The following is an 18,204-nucleotide window of genomic DNA, read 5'->3' on the forward strand; positions in this document are numbered from 1 at the left end:
CTATCCATAGCAGGACAACACCAAACCACATTCTGCCCAGATTACAAGCACGTGGTTGTATAAGCAGAGATTGCGGGTGCTAGCATGGCCTGCTGCAGTCTTGACCTGTCTCCCATTGAGAACGTGTGGCACATTATAAAGCGCAGAATAAATTACTCTTTTTGTTTGTTTGTTTTTTGCATTTTCCATACTGTCCCAACTTTTTCAAAACTGGGGTTGTATAAATTACTGCAGCGAAACCTGATGGATAGAAACCTCCTTCCTGCTGCTTTACCTTTGACACAGGAAGTGACAGAGGATCAAATGTGAAACTGAAGAACACTGATGCCCGTCCCTTTAACCTTCTTTTTCAGCTTTCTCCACTTTTCCTCTCCGATGAGGACAAACGTGCCCTTGTGGTGTGACCGGATCCTGTGGAAGTCTTATCCAGAAGCGCACATCGTCTGTAACTCCTACGGTAAATTTTATCAAATATCACTGAGTCATCGATGTAGCACTCACAGGGTGATAAATTACAGCACATTATGTTGATAACACCGTTATCAAGCTGTTATGACCAGCTGACTGGACATTTTAAGTAATCCAAATATCAGAATTAGCATCATGTATCATAAAAATGTGTTCTTGTATCTTGATCTGATTTTTTACTGTAACTAGCAGATTTATAACGATGTTGTCGTTATTATTATTATTATTATTATTATTATTAATATTAATATTATTATTAACGTTAACCTTATTATATACAGTATAACATACACAATACAGTTTTTAAATGACAATGTTATTTATTGAAGCAAAAAATTATCCAATACCAACTGTGCCTGTGTGAAAATGTATTTGCCCCTGTAGTTACTCATTCCAAAAATCTATGAAACTGCATTCGTAAAGGGGTTCAGCTGGATTAGACACAACCAGGCCTGATTACTGCAAACCCTGTTCAATCACATCTACACTTAAATAGAACCTTTTCAACTGCATAAAGTTTGTTAAAAGGTCTTACCCAGTAATACACTATGCCAAAGAAATTCCAGAATTGATGAGGAAGAAGGTGATTGAAATACATCAGTCTGGGAAGGGTTACAAAGCTATTTCAAAGGCTCTGGGATTCCAAAGGTCCAAAGTGAGAGCCATTATCTCCAAATGGAAAAACTCGGCACAGTAGTGAACCTTCCCAGAAGTGTCCAACCTTCCAAAAGTCCTCCAAGAGCACAGCAATGACTCATCCAGCAAGTCACAAAAGAGCTAAGGACAACATCAAAGGAACTATAGACCTCTCTTGCATCAATAAAGGTCACTGTTCATGACTCCACTATCAGAAAGACACTGGGCAAAAATGGCATACATGGAAGAGGTGTGAGGTGAAAACCACTGCTAACCCAGAAGAACATTAAGACTCTTGTCTGGCGTAAACCACACACAGAATTCCACAAAAAGAACATCATACCTACGGTCCAGCATGGTGGTGGAAGTGTGATGGTGTGTGATGCTTTACTGCTTCAGGGCCTGCGCAACTTGCAGTAATTGAGGGAAACATGAATTCTGCTCTCTACTAGAAAATCCAGTACAGTGGCAGTGTTGCAGGCCTACCAAGTAGACCTGCTGAGTGAGCTCGACATACAGCGGCATTCAGCCAGTTCCTTCCCTGTCGTGTTGAGTTTGCCCAGGCATCCAAGAGTAGAGCCTGGGCCAGCGCTAGTGCGAGGGAGGTACAGAAGAAGGCGAGTATGGTGGCCTACCTACCTCCTCAGAGATCCAGGAGTACTTGCTAATAGGCCTGATCTGAGAATGATCATAAAGGCCAAGCAGACAAAGAAGGCATGGTCCTGAGGGGCTGCGGAGGGAGGTATCAGGGGACATGAGGTTGTTCATGCAGTTTGCCCCCAATACTACTGTAGGCTATCCCAAGTTTTCAGACTTCTCTGGTCAGTAAGCTGTCACAGGACAATGAAAATCCAATAGAATGTGCAAGAATTAACATCACTAAAAGACCATCTGGCAGTGTGGAAACTACTGCAAAATGTGTCTGTTAGTTTGGAAGTTCATTCCACCACTGAGGAACAGTTAGTTTGAATGTTCTTGAAAGGGATCTTGAGCCACGCTGAGTAGGCACTACTAAGCTTCGGTTGTTGATTGATCGCAGATTGCGTGAGGGAAGGTAAGCCTTCAGGAGAGAGTTGAAGTAGGAGGGTGCTGTTCCAGACAATGTCTTGTAGGTGAGCATCAAGGCCTTGAATTTGAAGCGGGCGGCTACAGGAAGCCAGTGGAGGGAGATGAATAGGGGTGTGACATGGGTTCTCTTGGGCTGGTTGAAGACGAGGCATGCTGCTGCATTCTGAATCATTTGGAGGGGTTTGATGGAGCTGGCCGGGAGGCCCGAGAGTAGTGAGTTGCAGTAGTCCAGTTTTGAGATAACAAGAGACTGCACTATTATCTGTGTAGCCTGTTCGGTGAGGTAGGGTCTGATTTTCTTGATCTTGTATAGGATGAACCTACAGGACCATGCAGTTGTTGAGATGTGGTCTGTAAAGGTCAAGCTGTCATCGAGAATCACCCCAAGGTTCCTGGCCATCCTGGTTGGCTTGAGTGTGGTTGAGCCGAGCTGTACAGTGAAGTTGTGGTTGATTGAGGGACAGGTTGGGATGACGAGAAGCTCAGATTTTGCCAGGTTGAGCTTAAGGTGGTGTTCCCTCATCCAGACCGAGATGTCCGACAGGCAAGCAGAGATACGTGCAGAGATGGATGGATCATCAGGCTGGAAGGACAAATAGAGCTCGGAGTCATCAGCATAGCAATGATATGAGAAGCCATGAGACTCAATCACCTGTCCTAGAGATGTAGTGTAGATAGAAAAGAGCAGTGGACCCAGAACTGACCCCTGTTGAACGCCAGTTGTGAGTTGCTGAGTTTCAGAAATACCTCCCTTCCATGATACCTTGAAGGATCTGTCTGAGAAATAGGATTCCACCCAGCGCAGAACCGTTCCAGTGATGCCCAGTCTGGAGAGAGTTGACAGGAGAGTTTGTCAGCAGTGTTGGCTCCTTCTACAATCAGGGTCTATGTGGCCACCATTTCGGCCTGTCACACCCCTATTGATGGAGCCTCTGTGGGGCAACATCCTCTAACATCAAGGTTTATGTGTAGTGTCAGGAGGCTGAGGCCCATCTGCAGACCATGCCTGGGACCTTTCTGTGGTCCTGGATTTGAATTCCATTGAAATGTTGTGGGGGATGTGAAATGGGCAGTACATGCAAGAAAACCCTCAAACATCTTGGAACTGAAAGAATATTGCATTTAAGAGTGGTCAAAAATTCCAGCTAACTGATGTCAGCGACAGGTGGACAATTATGCAAACCTTGGTCTTACCCATTGTTATGAATGAATAAGGGAATTTGACCTGTGTGTTACCTCATGCAGTATCTCACAAAAGTGAGTACTCCCCTCACATTTTTGTAAATATTTGATTATATCTTTTCATGTGACAACACTGAAGAAATGACACGTTGCTGCAATGTAGAGTAGTGAGTGTACAGCTTGTGTAACAGTGTAAATTTGCTGTCCCCTCAAAATAACTCAACACACAGCCATTAATGTCTAAATCGCTGGCAACAAAAGTGAGTACACCCCTAAGTGAAAATGTCCAAATTGGGCCCAAAGTGTCAATATTTTGTGTGGCTACCATTATTTTCCAGCACTGCCTTAACCCTCTTGGGCATGGAGTTCACCAGAGCTTCACAGGTTGCCACTGGAGTCCTCTTCCACTCCTCCATGACGACATCACGGAGCTGGTGGACGTTAGAGACCTTGTGCTCCTCCACCTTCCATTTGAGGATACCCCACAGATGCTCAATAGGGTTTAGGTCTGGAGACATGCTTGGCCAGTCCATCACCTTCACCCTCAGCTTCTTTAGCAAGGCAGTGGTCATCTTGGAGGTGTGCTTGGGGTCGTTATCATGCTGGAATACTGCATACTGAGCATGCTCTGCTTCAGTATGTCACAGTACATGTTGGCATTCATGGTTCCCTCAATGAACTGTAGCTCCCCAGTGCCGGCAGCACTCATGCAGCCCCAGACCATGACACTCCCACCACCATGCTTAACTGTAGGCAAGACACACTTGTCTTTGTACTCCTCGACTGGTTGCCACCACACACGCTTGACACCGTCCGAACCAAATAAGTTTATCTTGGTCTCATCAGACCACAGGACATGGTTCCAGTAATCCATGTCCTTAGTCTGCTTGTCTTTAGCAAACTGTTTGCGGGCTTTCTTGTGCATCATCTTTAGAAGAGGCTTCCTTCTGGGACGACATCCATGCAGACCAATTTGATGCGGTGTGCAGCGTACGGTCTGAGCACTGACAGGCTGACCCCCCACCCCTTCAACCTCTGCAGCAATGCTGGCAGCACTCATATGTCTATTTCCCAAAGACAACCTCTGGAGATGATGCTGAGCATGTGCACCCAACTTCTTTGGTCGACCATGGCGAGGCCTGTTCTGAGTGGAACCTGTCCTGTTAAACCGCTGTATGGTCTTGGCCATCGTGCTGCAGCTCAGTGTCAGGGTCTTGGCAATCTTCTTATAGCCTAGGCCATCTTTATGTAGAGCAACAATTATTTTTTTCAGATCCTCAGAGGGGTCTTTGCCATGAGGTGCCATGTTGAACTTCCAGTGACCAGTATGAGGGAGTGTGAGAGCAATGACACCAAATTTAACACACCTGCTCCCCATTTACACCTGAGACCTTGTAACACTAACAAGTCACATGACACCGGGGAGGGAAAATGGCTAATTGGGCCCAATATGGACATTTTCACTTAGGGGTGTATTCACTTTTGTTGCCAGTGGTTTAGACATTAATGGCTGTGTGTTGAGTTATTTTGAGGGGACAGCAAATTTACACTGTTACACAAGCTGTACACTCACTACTTTACATTGTAGCAAAGTGTCATTTCTTCAGTGTTGTCACATGAAAAGATATAATCAAATATTTACAAAAATTTGAGGGGTGTACTCACTTTTGTGAGATACTGTATTTATACCCCTGTGAAACAGGAAGTCATGGTTGAACAATTTCCTGTTCCTCGTCACCCAGGTGTACTAAAACATTTTTAAATATCAATGGGAATATACTACAAATATATTTTTCATATGTATTCATACGGGTGCCAATAATTGTTCCACACCTATATTTAACAGATATTTTTCTGGATAAACCTGTGTTTTTTTTTTTGTTTTTTTTTTGCAAGTGTTTGATATCCATGAGAGCAGAGTATGTTTTTTTTTTTAAATTTTTTAACAAAATATCAAAAGGTTAAACAATAGACAATTTTTCACAGCCTTCTTTGCTCATATTTACCAAGAGTGCCAATATTAGAGGAGGGCAGTGTACATACAGTGGTGCTTGAAAGTTTGTGAACCCTTTAGAATTTTAATAAGAAGTTTGTTTTTATAGTGCCTTTTACACACTCAAGGTCGCTTTACAATTAGAAAGCACAAATAACACAGCAAGAAGAAGAGAAAAAAAACAGTTGCACAAAACAGTCACAGTTAAGAGTCACAGAAACATTGGGCAAAGAGATTTTGAGTTGGTTTTTAAACTCTTGTACAGAGGTTCCTTTGTGACCTCGTGGACTATTACACATCTAGCTCTTAGAGTGATCTTTGTTGGTCTCCACTCCTGGGGAGGGGTCCAAACTCTTTAGAGATGGTTTTAGGACATTTTCCAGTCTGATGTGACTGGCTGATGAGCTTCAACAACTCTTTATCTGAGGTTCTCAGAAATCTCCTTTGTTCATGCTATGATATACTTCCACAAACATGTGTTGTGAAGATCAGACTCTGATAGATCCCTGTCTTTAAATGAAACAGGACGCTCACTCACTAACACCTGATCGACATCCCATTGATTCTAAACACCTGACTCTTTAAATTGCTAATTGCTAATCCTAGAGGCGCACATACTTTTACCTCTCACAGATATGTAATATTGGATCATTTTCCTGACTAAATAAATGACCAAGTATAATTTTTTTGTCTACTTTTAGGACTTGTGTGGAAATTCTAAAGGGTTCACAAACTTACAAGCATTACTGTGTGTGTATGTGTTTATGTGTGTATATGTCATTATACATAAAGGCTGTTTGAGTGAATTTTAGACTGAACTGAACAATATTTTCTGGTTCAGTCTCTCAGGTTGCACAGACAACATTGTCACCAGTGATCACTCACCTGTGTTTGCGATGTTTGAGGTGGGCAAGCCCTCACAGTTTGTCTCAAAAAAAGGTGAGACCAAAATGAAATAAAACCCATACTTCCTGTATTACCTGTTGGTATATCAGCTTTAGTTTCTGCACAAATGTTTTATTTTATGTATTTCATCAGTAACTTTACTGTATTAAAATATAATTATTAATGATTAACAAATGATTAATGATCAAGGCAGTTTTAGTTTAGTGTTTATCCTGTTAGTGTTGCTGTAGCACTCTGTTGGTATTTCTGCAACTCTCTGTAGGTTTTCTTTCATACTGTGATGCTGAATTTTCAGAAACGTAACAGTGAATAATTTATTTCCTTGCTGACTAATAATAATAATCTCTGTCTCACTCCCCCCGTCTGTCTTTCTTTTAGGTTTGCCTAAATCCTCAGAGCAGGCTTACATTGAGTTTGAGAACATTGAGGCCATTGTTAAGACGGCCAGCAGAACCAAGTTCTTTATTGAGTTCTACTCCACATGTCTGGAAGGTAAAAAACTGTTGGTGGCTGGTGTTTCACACACACTGTGGATTAAAACGATTAAAATGGACGTGATCTGTTGTATGCGATTTACTCTCGGCATATAACAAGGTTTGTAATATAAATGTTTTTATTTTATTTATATTCACTAAGAAAATGAGTCACAGTTTTTAATTTTAGGTTACATTGCCTGTCCATGCCTGTAGCACTTCTATCACTCTCTCACACACAGACACACACACACACACACACACACACATTTCTAAATAAAAATCTGTAATAAGAGCAGCCCCTTGTGCCTAGTAATGGAATTGTTCAATCTTTTTCAGCACTTTTTTTTCCTCTGTCTTTTTCCATGTCACTCTCTTTCCCCACTCACAGAGTTTAAGAAGAGTTATGAGAACGACTCTCAGAGCAGTGATAGTATAAACTTCCTGCGTGTGAGCTGGTCCTCAAAGCAGCTGACCACACTGAAGCCCATCCTGTCTGACATTGAGTACCTGCAGGACCAACACCTACTGCTCACTGTCAAATCCCTCGATGGATACGGGTCCTACGGTATGACTTTGTGTGTGTGTGTGTGTGTGTGTGTGTGTGTGTGTGTGTGTGAGAAAGAGAGAGAGAGAGAGAGCATTCAGCTTACACAGTGCAGTTTTAAAAACATTATCATTCCGTGTGTGAAGAGTGGTGTTAATTTTGATAACGAAAACTATGACGATAACTGTTTGTTGATGACCTCTTTTCCATGACGAAGACTTGTACTTACAGGCTACATACCTATATGGATAAAGCTGTGCGCATTCAGATTTCATCTATTTTGAATGCCCTTATTCATCTTCATTTATTTTCACTCTCCTAGCTTGCTAAGAATTATATCCACAGTAATGTTAGCCTACATGTTTATTACAAATAGAAACTTGGTCAATAGTTACATAGAGACGTGTGTAATGTTTGTAAAGTGTTTTAGCTGTCATTTATGCAGATTCTCAAACCACTATGGGCTTTTACTGTACCACTTTCATTTTTTTATTGCACTGACACAGACTGTCACTCTTATTTTTGTTGATAGGCAAAAAAAGGCAAGAAAGAGAGATGCATTTGAAGGGAAGAGAGTCAGTTGGGCAAGATGAAAAAAACCTATGTTAAATGACTTTGGTAAAAAACCTATATTAAATGACCACCTCGTAAAAAAAGCTCGGAGTGAGTGGGCAGAGGGTCATGATATCGAAGATAAGGATGAAAGAATGGTGTTTGTTTTGTGCCGCATAAAATTCAAGAGTGTTCCTGTCTTTATTCTCAAGAAAGCATATGGTTTGGAGGAGACATGAAATAAGTTTAATGTTATTATATATTTTACAGGTTTTTAATTAGAGATGCACCGATACTAAATTTCTCAGCCAATACCGATAACCGATTATTCAGACTGATATCGGCCGATACCGATAACCAATTATTCAGAGTGATATCGGCTGATACCGATAACCACAATTCTGAAAGTAATGCAAATAAAAACTTTATTCTTTCCATTTCAACAAGTTGTTTGACAGTAACTGGTCTCATAAACAGAAAACACATTACTCTAATTAACATTAACACATGAACTAAATTCTGAAGATTAAAGTAAGATTATTAACTTATTGAATGTTATTAATTCATATTAACATTGACTGAATTATAAAAAACCTCCTGTTAGTCTCACATTCACTCACCCTCCACAAACACAAGCATTTCTACTTCATCACTGACATCAAACTGGTAATATATAATATCAACTTTTTATATATTAACATTAACTGGATATGAAATATACTACTCTTCAAATGTATTTTCCTGTGCAATATATATATATATATACACTTTTTGTCAACTCATTTTCATTTAAATCTTTCGTCAGTGTACTGGCCCTTTAATTCAACTCGAGCAGCTCGGCAAAAATAAAATTCGACTCTACGCTGAAACTCCCACTTTACTGCTACAGCGTTCGGTGTAAAATTTTAGCAGTGCAGAGATTACACACTGCAGTTTTATCATCATTCCACACAAGAGACATCTTCTTTACACACAGCACCAAATCCACGTTTTCCCACCCTCTTTTGATTGACAGGATATAATCTCCCCTGATCATCAGATGTTTTTAAACATCAGTGCATCTCTAGTATTTATATGTTTATATTACATTTACACCCAACCCCTTCCCCAGTAGAGTTCCCCCAGTGTATCTCAGCTGGTTAGACTAGATTGACTGACATGTTGATCAATAATAATGTTATGGCTACAAATGTCTACAGTTTTCAGTGACTAAAATGTCACCACGTTTTCTTTGACTAAGATAATTGCCCAGACTTTTAGTCAAGTTTTAGTTGGATGGATAAGGTTGATTATATATGATAGTTTTTTATCAAGAACATTTGACACAGGACTAAGACTAAATAACTGACCAAATTACCACTAGTGAAGAGGCTGCAGGTCTGTGCAAAAGTGTTACTCTTTACATAACAGCTGTGTCTCATTCAGACATTGTGTTAAAGTCGGGAGAAATCTGAAGATGACTCTACACCAAAAGTATGTGAACCTCTGACCATCACACCGATATATAGTTCTTCCCCAAACGCAAAGTTAGAAGCACACAATTGTATAGAACATCTTTGTAGGCTATAGTATTACAGTTTCCCTTCACTGATCTAAGAGGTCCAAACCTGTTCCAGCATGACGACATCCCCTGTACACAAAGCGAGCTCCATGAAGACATGGTGTGTTAAGGTTGGACTGGAAGAACTCGAGTGTCCTGCACAGAGCCCTGACCTGAGTGGGGTTCACCCCACTGAACACCTTTGGGATGAGTCTGAAACACAGACTGCACCCCAGAGTCCTCCTCACCCAGCATCAGTACCTGAAGTCACTAATGCTCTTATAGCTGAACGAACACAAATCCCCACCTCCACGCTCCCAAATCTAATGGAAAGCCTTCCAAGAAGAGTGGAGGTTATTATAATACAAAAGGGGAACAGCTCCATATTAATGCCCATGGTTTCGGAATGGGATGTTCCAAAACCATGAAAAAAAAACCCTCGGGTGTCCACATACTTTTGGCCATGGAGTGTATAATGAAATGTTTATGTAGTAATGAAATTTAATATTTTTTCCTGAGAGATCAGCTCAGGTCTGGAGAAAATAAATGTTTTAAAATATTTTGCCTTAAAAACTGGGGGCTATAATCTTCGTTTCCAGCGTTTCAGTGTTCTTGTGTGCATTTACATGTTGTGTGTGTATGTGTGTGTGTGTGTGTGTGTAGGAGAGTGTGTGTTAGCACTGAAGTTGATGATTGGCAGTACAGCTCAGCAGTTCCACACATATCTGTCTCACTATGGTGAAGAGACTGGAAACATCCGTGGCTCCATGAGGGTCAGAGTGCCTTCTGAGAGAATGGGGACCAGAGAGAGACTGTATGGTGAGTGTATGTGCATGTGTGTGCTTAATTGAACTGAATAAATAAATTCTTCTCAATTTAAATTTTATTGTTCTTAGATTTTCAGTCTCTTCCTTTTCTGGTGTCTTTTGAATTTTTTTTTTGTTGTTAGTGACCAATTCAGTTTAATTTTATTTACATAGAGCTTTTAACAGCAGACATGACACAGCTCAGCTTAACAGAAATCCAGATGTAGATTTAGATCCTAATGAACAAGCCAGAGGTGACAGTGTTGAGGAAAAACTCCCTGAGACGACACAAGGATATGAACCCTTGAGAAGAACCAGATTTAAAAAGAGAACCTGTACTCTTCTTGGTGACACTAGATACTGCGATTACAAATCATTACAGTGTACAGGTGTGGAAGAATAAAGACACACAGAGTGTGTGTACAGGATGTTCAGTATGAGCAGATTGTGAATAAGAGTCCTGGGATGAGCAACAGTACAGTCGTCAGGTGTCGGGGTCGGCCAGTCGGGTGTCGGGGTCAGCCAGTCGGGTGTCGGGGTCGGCCAGTCAGGTGTCGTGGTCGGCCAGTCAGGTGTCGGGGTCGGCCAGTCAGGGTTGGCCAGTTAGGTGTTGCGGTCGGCCAGTCAGGTGTCCGGGTCGGCCAGTCAGGTACTGGGGTGTCGGGGTCGGCCAGTCAAGTGTCGGGGTCGGCCAGTCAGGGGTCGGCCAGTCAGGGGTCGGCCAGTTGGGTGTCAGGGTCGGCCAGTCAAGGGTCGGCCAGTCAGGTGTCGGGGTCGGCCAGTCAGGGGTCGGCCTGTCAGGTTTGGCGGTCAGCCAGTCAGGTGTCGTGGTTGGCCAGTCAGGGCTCGGCCAGTCAGGTGTTGGGGTCGGCCAGTCAGGTGTCGGGGTCGGCCAGTCAGGTGTCGGGGTCGACCAGTCAGGGCTCGGCCAGTCAGGTGTCGGGGTCGGCCAGTCAGTGTTAACCTGTACCACTCTTGAACCTCCAACAACCCCTTTTTTTCTTGCTCAGTGATTTACATGAAAATTGTTTGATTTGGATTAGTGCACAGATTATTTTAGTAATTTTTTTTACATTGACTAAATTAGTAAACAGCAGTCATTAGTCATTACCTGGCTTGAGTTTACTACTGGTTGCTATGGTTACTCAACTAAGCACTTGGTTGTTCTGTAAGGACTGATGTGTGTTATGTGTTTATTTTGCAACAATCAATAAAACAGTGAAATTCAGATGCTTTTCACTCACACTGGCTATGTAATCTATACTTTCCTTTGTTTTCTGTCCTCTCAGAGTGGATCAGCAGGGATAAGGACGAGACCGGAGGGCCAAAAGGGAAAACACTGCCCTCTAGAGCAGGACATGATTACATCAAGTGAGAAACATGATCCCAGATTCTTCACAGAAACTGAAAGTGTACACCTGTAAAAAACATAGTGTGGGATTATAACACATGTTACACGTGCTGTAATCCTCAGTTTAATTCACTCTCACTTACAGTATATTCTTTCTATCAAAATAATTTATGGATTACTGAATATTTATTATGATTAATGGTAGGAGTAGCAAAGAGGTGATAGTGGTGTTGACTACGATGATGATGATGATGATGATGATGATTATGATTGTGGTGGTGGTTCCTGCAGGCCCACACCCAGCAGGAAGGAGCTGAGTAAAGTTTCAGAAGAAGGAGAGAGAAACACTACAGGACGACCTGCATACACGCACACTACTGCTAAAGAGGAGAACACACAGACCAGGTATACACACACACACATGCACACACAGATGATTGTGATAAGTGTGTGATCAGCTGGTAACTGATAGATGACAGTTGGCCTGAAGTTAGTCTTGCTTTTAATTACACACTATAATAATTTAAGGGAAGCTAGTTTAGCATCAGGATACTGCTGGAGAGCTGAAATATAATTAGCTATGCTACATGGCTAACAGTATTGCAGTGCTGTGTTATGTTAGCTGACTAGCTCACTTCATTTCTGTTAATCAAATTAACCTAAGCTCCACCCTTGTTTACCCAGAACACCTATCATTATGTTGTTCATTCAGGCTTTACCTAGATTGTGTGCATGCGCATGTTTGTTTGTTTTTGTTTATTTTTTGACAGGTCGAAGCAGACAGACTCTGCAGATGGAGATACCACCACATGCAAAAATAGCTTCAACAATCCTGCCTACTACATCCTCGAGGTTGTTCCTAACCAATCAGCTGCCTTGGCTGCAGACCTGCTCCCAGGTTCCGCCTTCTCTCTGCCATCTGCATCCAAATCACCGCCCCCTGCAGGTGGAGCTGGGAAAGGCAAAGGTTCCATCCAAGCACGTAAACAGACGGTCGGCCGCCCGCCACGGCCCATCAGCGAGGAGGGGGGATCCTCTGAGGAAGATGGAAGTTCCGGTTTGACCCGCCCACCTCCTGACTTCCCACCCCCACCCCTCCCTAAAAGTGCTCTTGAAGTGTCGGATGCCTTGTTTTTCCAAAAAGAGAGCAAACCTTGGCTGCACCCTGACATGGCAGACATCAAGATACCAGCAACCGTTTCCTCCAAGCCTCTTCCCTCCCCCAGCTTTGCCCTGCCCCCTACAGGAAGCAGAGCTTTCTGTCTGGACCCTTCGCCAGGACCCTCGGCTTTCAGAAGAGGAGGCGGGACTTCAGGAGCTGACGACCAGTCATGTTCAGTACTTCATCTGGCCAAGAAATTGAGTGAAGTGGAATATGTGAGCGGAGCAGGAGGTGTTGGGGGGACGGGATTTAAAGGGGTGGAGTCATCCACGGTCGAGGTTTGGGATTTAGTGAAAGTTGTCGCACTTTTCCTCCTCGCTCCATCCCGGAAGACATCATGGCCGAGGACCTGCCTGAGGAGGTAAGGGGGTGGGGCAGATGTTTCTGTCCCTCTTTTTATCTGTGGGTCTCTTGTTTCCCTCTCTCTTACAGTTTTCTATGGAACTTTTACAAATTTTGTCTTGTCATCTTTTTCTGTTTCATTTCTCTGTCTGACTTGATTTGTCTCTCACTGTCATAAATTGTGTATTTTTTTATTTACACCTCCTGTTTGTTATATTCTCCATTAATTGTGTGTGTGTGTGTGTCTGTGTGTGTGTGTGGGCTCTGTGGCAGGGTGGTAGCAGTAGTAGCAGTGTCAGTGGACTCTAGTGTGGGTGAATGGCTGCAGAGACTCGGATTGGAGCACTATGAGGAGGGCCTGCTGAGGAATGGCTGGGACGACCTCGAGTTCCTTAGGTAAGACATATAACACTCTGTCACGTCTTGAGATGTAATGAAGATAGGGATGGATGCAAATGCAGTTTGACAGTTTTACTGAAGAGAGACACAGGCAGAATAATCCAAATCGTAATCCAGAAATATGCAAAGGTCAGGCGATCGGCAAACAGACATAAACTGGGCAAGGCAGGAATCAATGTTGTGGTCACGGAAAACAAGGTCGAGGAACAAAACAAGAAACATAAACTATGACTACTAACTGGGAGTGGAAAAACCAGCGTGAACTAAACAGACCAATCTAAAATGGACAATAACTATAACTGTGACTGTGATGAACTATCGTGTGGAATCTAAACTAATCTACTCTAACATATCTGATATTCCGCACCATGTGCTGGGAGGCACGCGGTATATATACACACATGATCAGCGTCAATTGCTGACAGCTGACACCAATCTAGACACACGTGAAATAACAGCCAATGACAGAACAGGGAGGAGACATAACAGAAACATAACAAAAAGCACGTGTCCAATATACACAATGTCACGATTGTCAACAACGACAAGCAGGTGCTCGGGCACCTTGCTCGTGCACGCGCGCCCACATGCTCTCCCACACGCTGCTTAAAGGGGAAACCGTGCCACACACACACACACACACACACACACACACACACACACACACACACACTGCATGTTTATAATGGCCTCTGCATGATGTGGCATTAAAGTGCTGATTGTCATTATGAAACTTTCAGTTCTGTGCTTAGCTTCACTGTCATAAAAAATCCTAGAATTTATGAATGTGTATGAATATTCAAATTGAAAATTGCCATGTTCAAATCAATTGAGTTTTATTTGTATAGCACTTTTAACAAGGATATTGTAACAAAGCAGCTTTACAGAAATATATAAATTTAGGAAATATATTTTTTAATTTATAAATGAAAAGGTGATCCCTAATGAGCAAGCCAGAGGCGACTGTGACCAGGAAAAACTCCCTGAGACGACATGAGGAAGAAACCTTGAGAGCAACTAGACTCTAAAGGGAACACACCCTCATCTCAATCACAACCAATAGTGCAATTATAAATAAATCCCTTTTATAACTGTGTACTATAAGGTCAAATGGTGCAGTTATAATCAGGAAATTCGTTAAAGTTTTCACATCAAGTCTATTTTGTTGTCAAGTCTATAGTGTTATCCTCAGTAATCTCATTCATTTGATCTTGGCTTTCAGTAGACTCAGATGTGGCTCCTGCTTGGTTGGAATAAAAACCTGCACCCACACCGGCCCTTTCGGGATAAGATTGGACACTCCTGCTTTACATGTTCTTCTGCCATCCCAAAGCCTGCGTTCATGTTGTCCACTAGGGGGCATTGCTCTTTATTTACTGCTGGTTAAATCTAGAGGCGTACCACTGTGCCTCTGCCTCATTGCTGCCTCAGTGCTGCCTCACCACCTCTGCCTCACTGTTTTACTTCATTTACACTAAATTAAACTCACTGTACAGAATAACTGCATTATATCAATAACGTTATCCATATTACCACCACATCATCCTCTACATTTGCATATCAAACTGAGGTGATATGCAAATAGCCCCACCCCCAAATCATTTTTACACTGAAGGACTGACAGCCTGTTTTAAATGGAAAAATATGACCTTAAAATGTGTAGGCAAATTTGACCTGAACAATTATATATTCAAATTATATAATCCGAGTCAGCATCTAAGAGAAGTTTAAACACTTCAGAACATCAGGAGGGGTTTTTTTTTTTTTTTATAAATAAAAGGAAGTGAACAGTAACAGAAGGCTGAAAATTCTAGATCTATGTCCACTAGCAGAAATTTGTGTGTTTATTATTGTGTCAGAAATGTTGGTTATATGATATAAATTTCTTGTTTATAGAACTGTTATATAAAAGCAGTATCACACTGTCAGCTGTGTGGTTATAGTAAACATCATCACGGCTGTGGTTACATGCAACACTCGGCCTGCGGGCTCATGACTACAGCCGAATCACAGTCCTGTCCATATTCAGTATAACGGCAATATTGCTTACGTGAACATGTACGCTAACGTCCTGTCTGGGTGTGTTATTTTGGTTGAATCCGGTTTATGATTTACAGGGTTCTGGTGTAGATGCAGATTTATTTCTGGTTCTCTAGTTGTTCATAATTCCGTCTATGAGGAAAGTCTCTCATTAACTCTTTAAATTGAGTTGAATATTTATTCATCATTTTCTACACTGAGCGTTCGCTTCTTTCATTGATGACATAAACTGTTTGCAGTGACATCACTGAGGAGGACCTAGAGGAGGAGGGCATGCTAGACTCTGCCCAAAAGATGATCCTATTGGCCAGTTTTGAGACAGCAGCAGCAGAAGTGAGCAGAACAACTGCAGCATCGCAAACATCGTCTTTATCCTCCATCTTCCTCCTCAGTCTATATCTTCCGCTCGACAGTGTTTAAAGAAAAGTCGACATGTCGGTCACACACAGTTTCACTACAGGCCTCGAATCTGCAGCTGGGGATCAACTTCCTGCTTCCTGACAGAGGAGGAAGTGACATAATCAGAGTATGCCTGAGAGCTTCATCCACATTCCTTTTGTTTTCTCTTTTGGGTGATTGGCTTATTTAGTTTATTCATTTAGTCTTAATGATTTTAATAAAGAAAAGGGAAAGAAAGAAGACAAATTCAGTGAATAATTATTAAGTTTATATACTTTATTCTGTGTGTGAGAAAGGACATTTATGTTTGTTTTATGTACGTTTTCTTTTGTATTGTGTATTAAAGTGTGTGTGTGTGTGTGTGTGTGGAGACATTTCTAGAGTTCCTCTGAATATGCTCGGCTTCTTTGTGGCTTGTCTGTCTGTTTTCTGGAACTTTCTAAAAGCTGAACACTAGCGTTAATGTGTGTTTGAGACGTGGTTTATGAAGACCAACTCAGTTTAAATCCTAAATGTGTGGGAACAGCACAGTTAATGGGAAAAATATATTTATAACGCACACTATCTTATGTTAATGAACTCTATGTGATCTGGAAGTACGGGAAGTAGCCACTAAGCGGCGCTGCAGATTGTTTTTAAGTGATTAATGTGTGTAATGATTCAGTCAGTGCAGTGGAGATGAAAACTGACCCTGGATCCAGTCACTGGATCTGTAAAAACGGGATAAAATGTGAGTGAGAAAAGTGATGAGTGTTTGTTCAGGTTTAAATTTAGGATAAAATCAGTTTAACATTAAATTAACTCTAACATGTTTTACACACACACACAGCAACCACACAACACAATGTTCACTGTGGAGTGAATCTGAAAGTCTAATGTAGCCTACATTACCATGTGTGTAAGTATAAAAATGGTCATGTTTGAACTTTATACATTCTCTTTGTGTTCAGTTTACGTTGCTGTTTGTAACTGTTTTATTAATGACTTTAAGTTAATATTTGTGAATTGGCGCTGAATGAAGTCATGTGAATAAAAACTAACGACTGATGTCACCGTGTCCTGTGATTGGTCGAAGAGGAGATGGGCGGGCTTCATAGGGATCTCTGGCTGTCATTGTTTCTATGGTAAATTTATGATTTTTAATTTAAATAAAGGTGCTTTTGGCTATTTATTTTAATTACAATTCTGAAAATTCAACTGAACATCATGGCGTGGATGAAATTTTTGCTGTGAAGTTTATTTATCCACTTCTGAGACCTTGTGTTCTTCACATCAGACTCTAGAACATGTTTTACAGTAAAAGAAAACAGGGATTTGTAAAGAGATACTAAAGAATACAGTTAAAGGTACTTAGAACCCTCTCTTAATGGGACAGTGGTCTGTTACAGGATTCTTCCCAGTTCTCCCTGAGAGACAAGTTCTAGGTTTAACCCATCTTCCATCCATCCATCCATCCATCCATCTATCCATCCATCTTCTACCGCTTACTCCATTTCAGGGTCACGGGAGTGTATGAATGGGTGTGTGAGTGTGTATGTGATTGTGCCCTGCGATGGATTGGCATCCTGTCCAGGGTGTACCCCGCCTTGTGCCCGATGCTCCCTGGGATAGGCTCCAGGTTCCCCGTGACCCTGAAAAGGAGTAAGCGGTAGAAGATGGATGGATGGACAATAATAATAATAATTACCTGAACTCTGACCTCGGTAAGGTCGATCTTGAGCGCGAGATCCTCGCGGGTGTAGATGTCAGGGTAATGCGTTTCAGCGAACACGCGCTCGAGCTCCTTCAGCTGAGAGCTCGTGAAGGTGGTGCGGATCCGCCACTGCTTCCGCTTCTCATTCAGACCGGTTGGGTCCGAGAAGAATTTATATGGAACTGTGAGGAGACAGAGAGCGCGCGGACATCAATACATGGTTGTATAATAATAATAATAATAATAATAATAATAATAATAGGAGACGGGGTGCGCGAGGCGAGGTTTTCCGTGTGGAGTCGGTATTCCGCTGGTTACAGTACTGGTACTGAGGGCACCAGGTACCAAACAGCAGCACGTGTTCTTTTTTAAGCTTTATGAAATTAACTTCACTCCCTCCGGCGCGTGACGGTGAGGTCGGTGATCAGGGTTTGACTTTCTCCAGTCACTCTCGGTTCTTTTCTCGCTCCAAATGCACATCCACAATCTTCTGCGCGCTCGTGCTTTCTGTCTCTCTCGCTTTCTCTCTGTCTTTGTCTCGCCCTCTGCTCTGCTCCGCCACTTGGCAGTGGTCCCTCTTTACATGACAATGTCTCGAGAGCTCGCGCCCTCCTTCTCTTCCTCCTCCCGCCCCTTCGCTATAGCGC

At 42.2% G+C, this 18,204-nt stretch overlaps 1 protein-coding gene across 1 annotated transcript in view; it reads left to right on the forward strand.

Annotated features, from left to right (window-relative positions):
- The window catches only part of LOC128620686 (phosphatidylinositol 3,4,5-trisphosphate 5-phosphatase 2A-like), a 22,053-nt gene extending 5,848 nt beyond the window's left edge, over positions 1-16,205 (forward strand). Inside the window, 12 exon segments of the mRNA XM_053645926.1 lie at positions 354-457; positions 6,197-6,286; positions 6,632-6,745; positions 7,118-7,294; positions 10,029-10,184; positions 11,461-11,542; positions 11,814-11,927; positions 12,293-12,936; positions 12,939-13,044; positions 13,287-13,319; positions 13,321-13,422; positions 15,705-16,205. Coding sequence (XP_053501901.1) covers positions 354-457; positions 6,197-6,286; positions 6,632-6,745; positions 7,118-7,294; positions 10,029-10,184; positions 11,461-11,542; positions 11,814-11,927; positions 12,293-12,936; positions 12,939-13,044; positions 13,287-13,319; positions 13,321-13,422; positions 15,705-15,885 — 1,903 coding nt within the window. The 3' untranslated portion in view covers positions 15,886-16,205.
- Positions 16,206-18,204: the final 1,999 nt, after the last annotated feature.

The sequence above is a fragment of the Ictalurus furcatus genome, chromosome 16, assembly GCF_023375685.1.
Source record: "Ictalurus furcatus strain D&B chromosome 16, Billie_1.0, whole genome shotgun sequence".
NCBI lineage: Eukaryota > Metazoa > Chordata > Actinopteri > Siluriformes > Ictaluridae > Ictalurus > Ictalurus furcatus.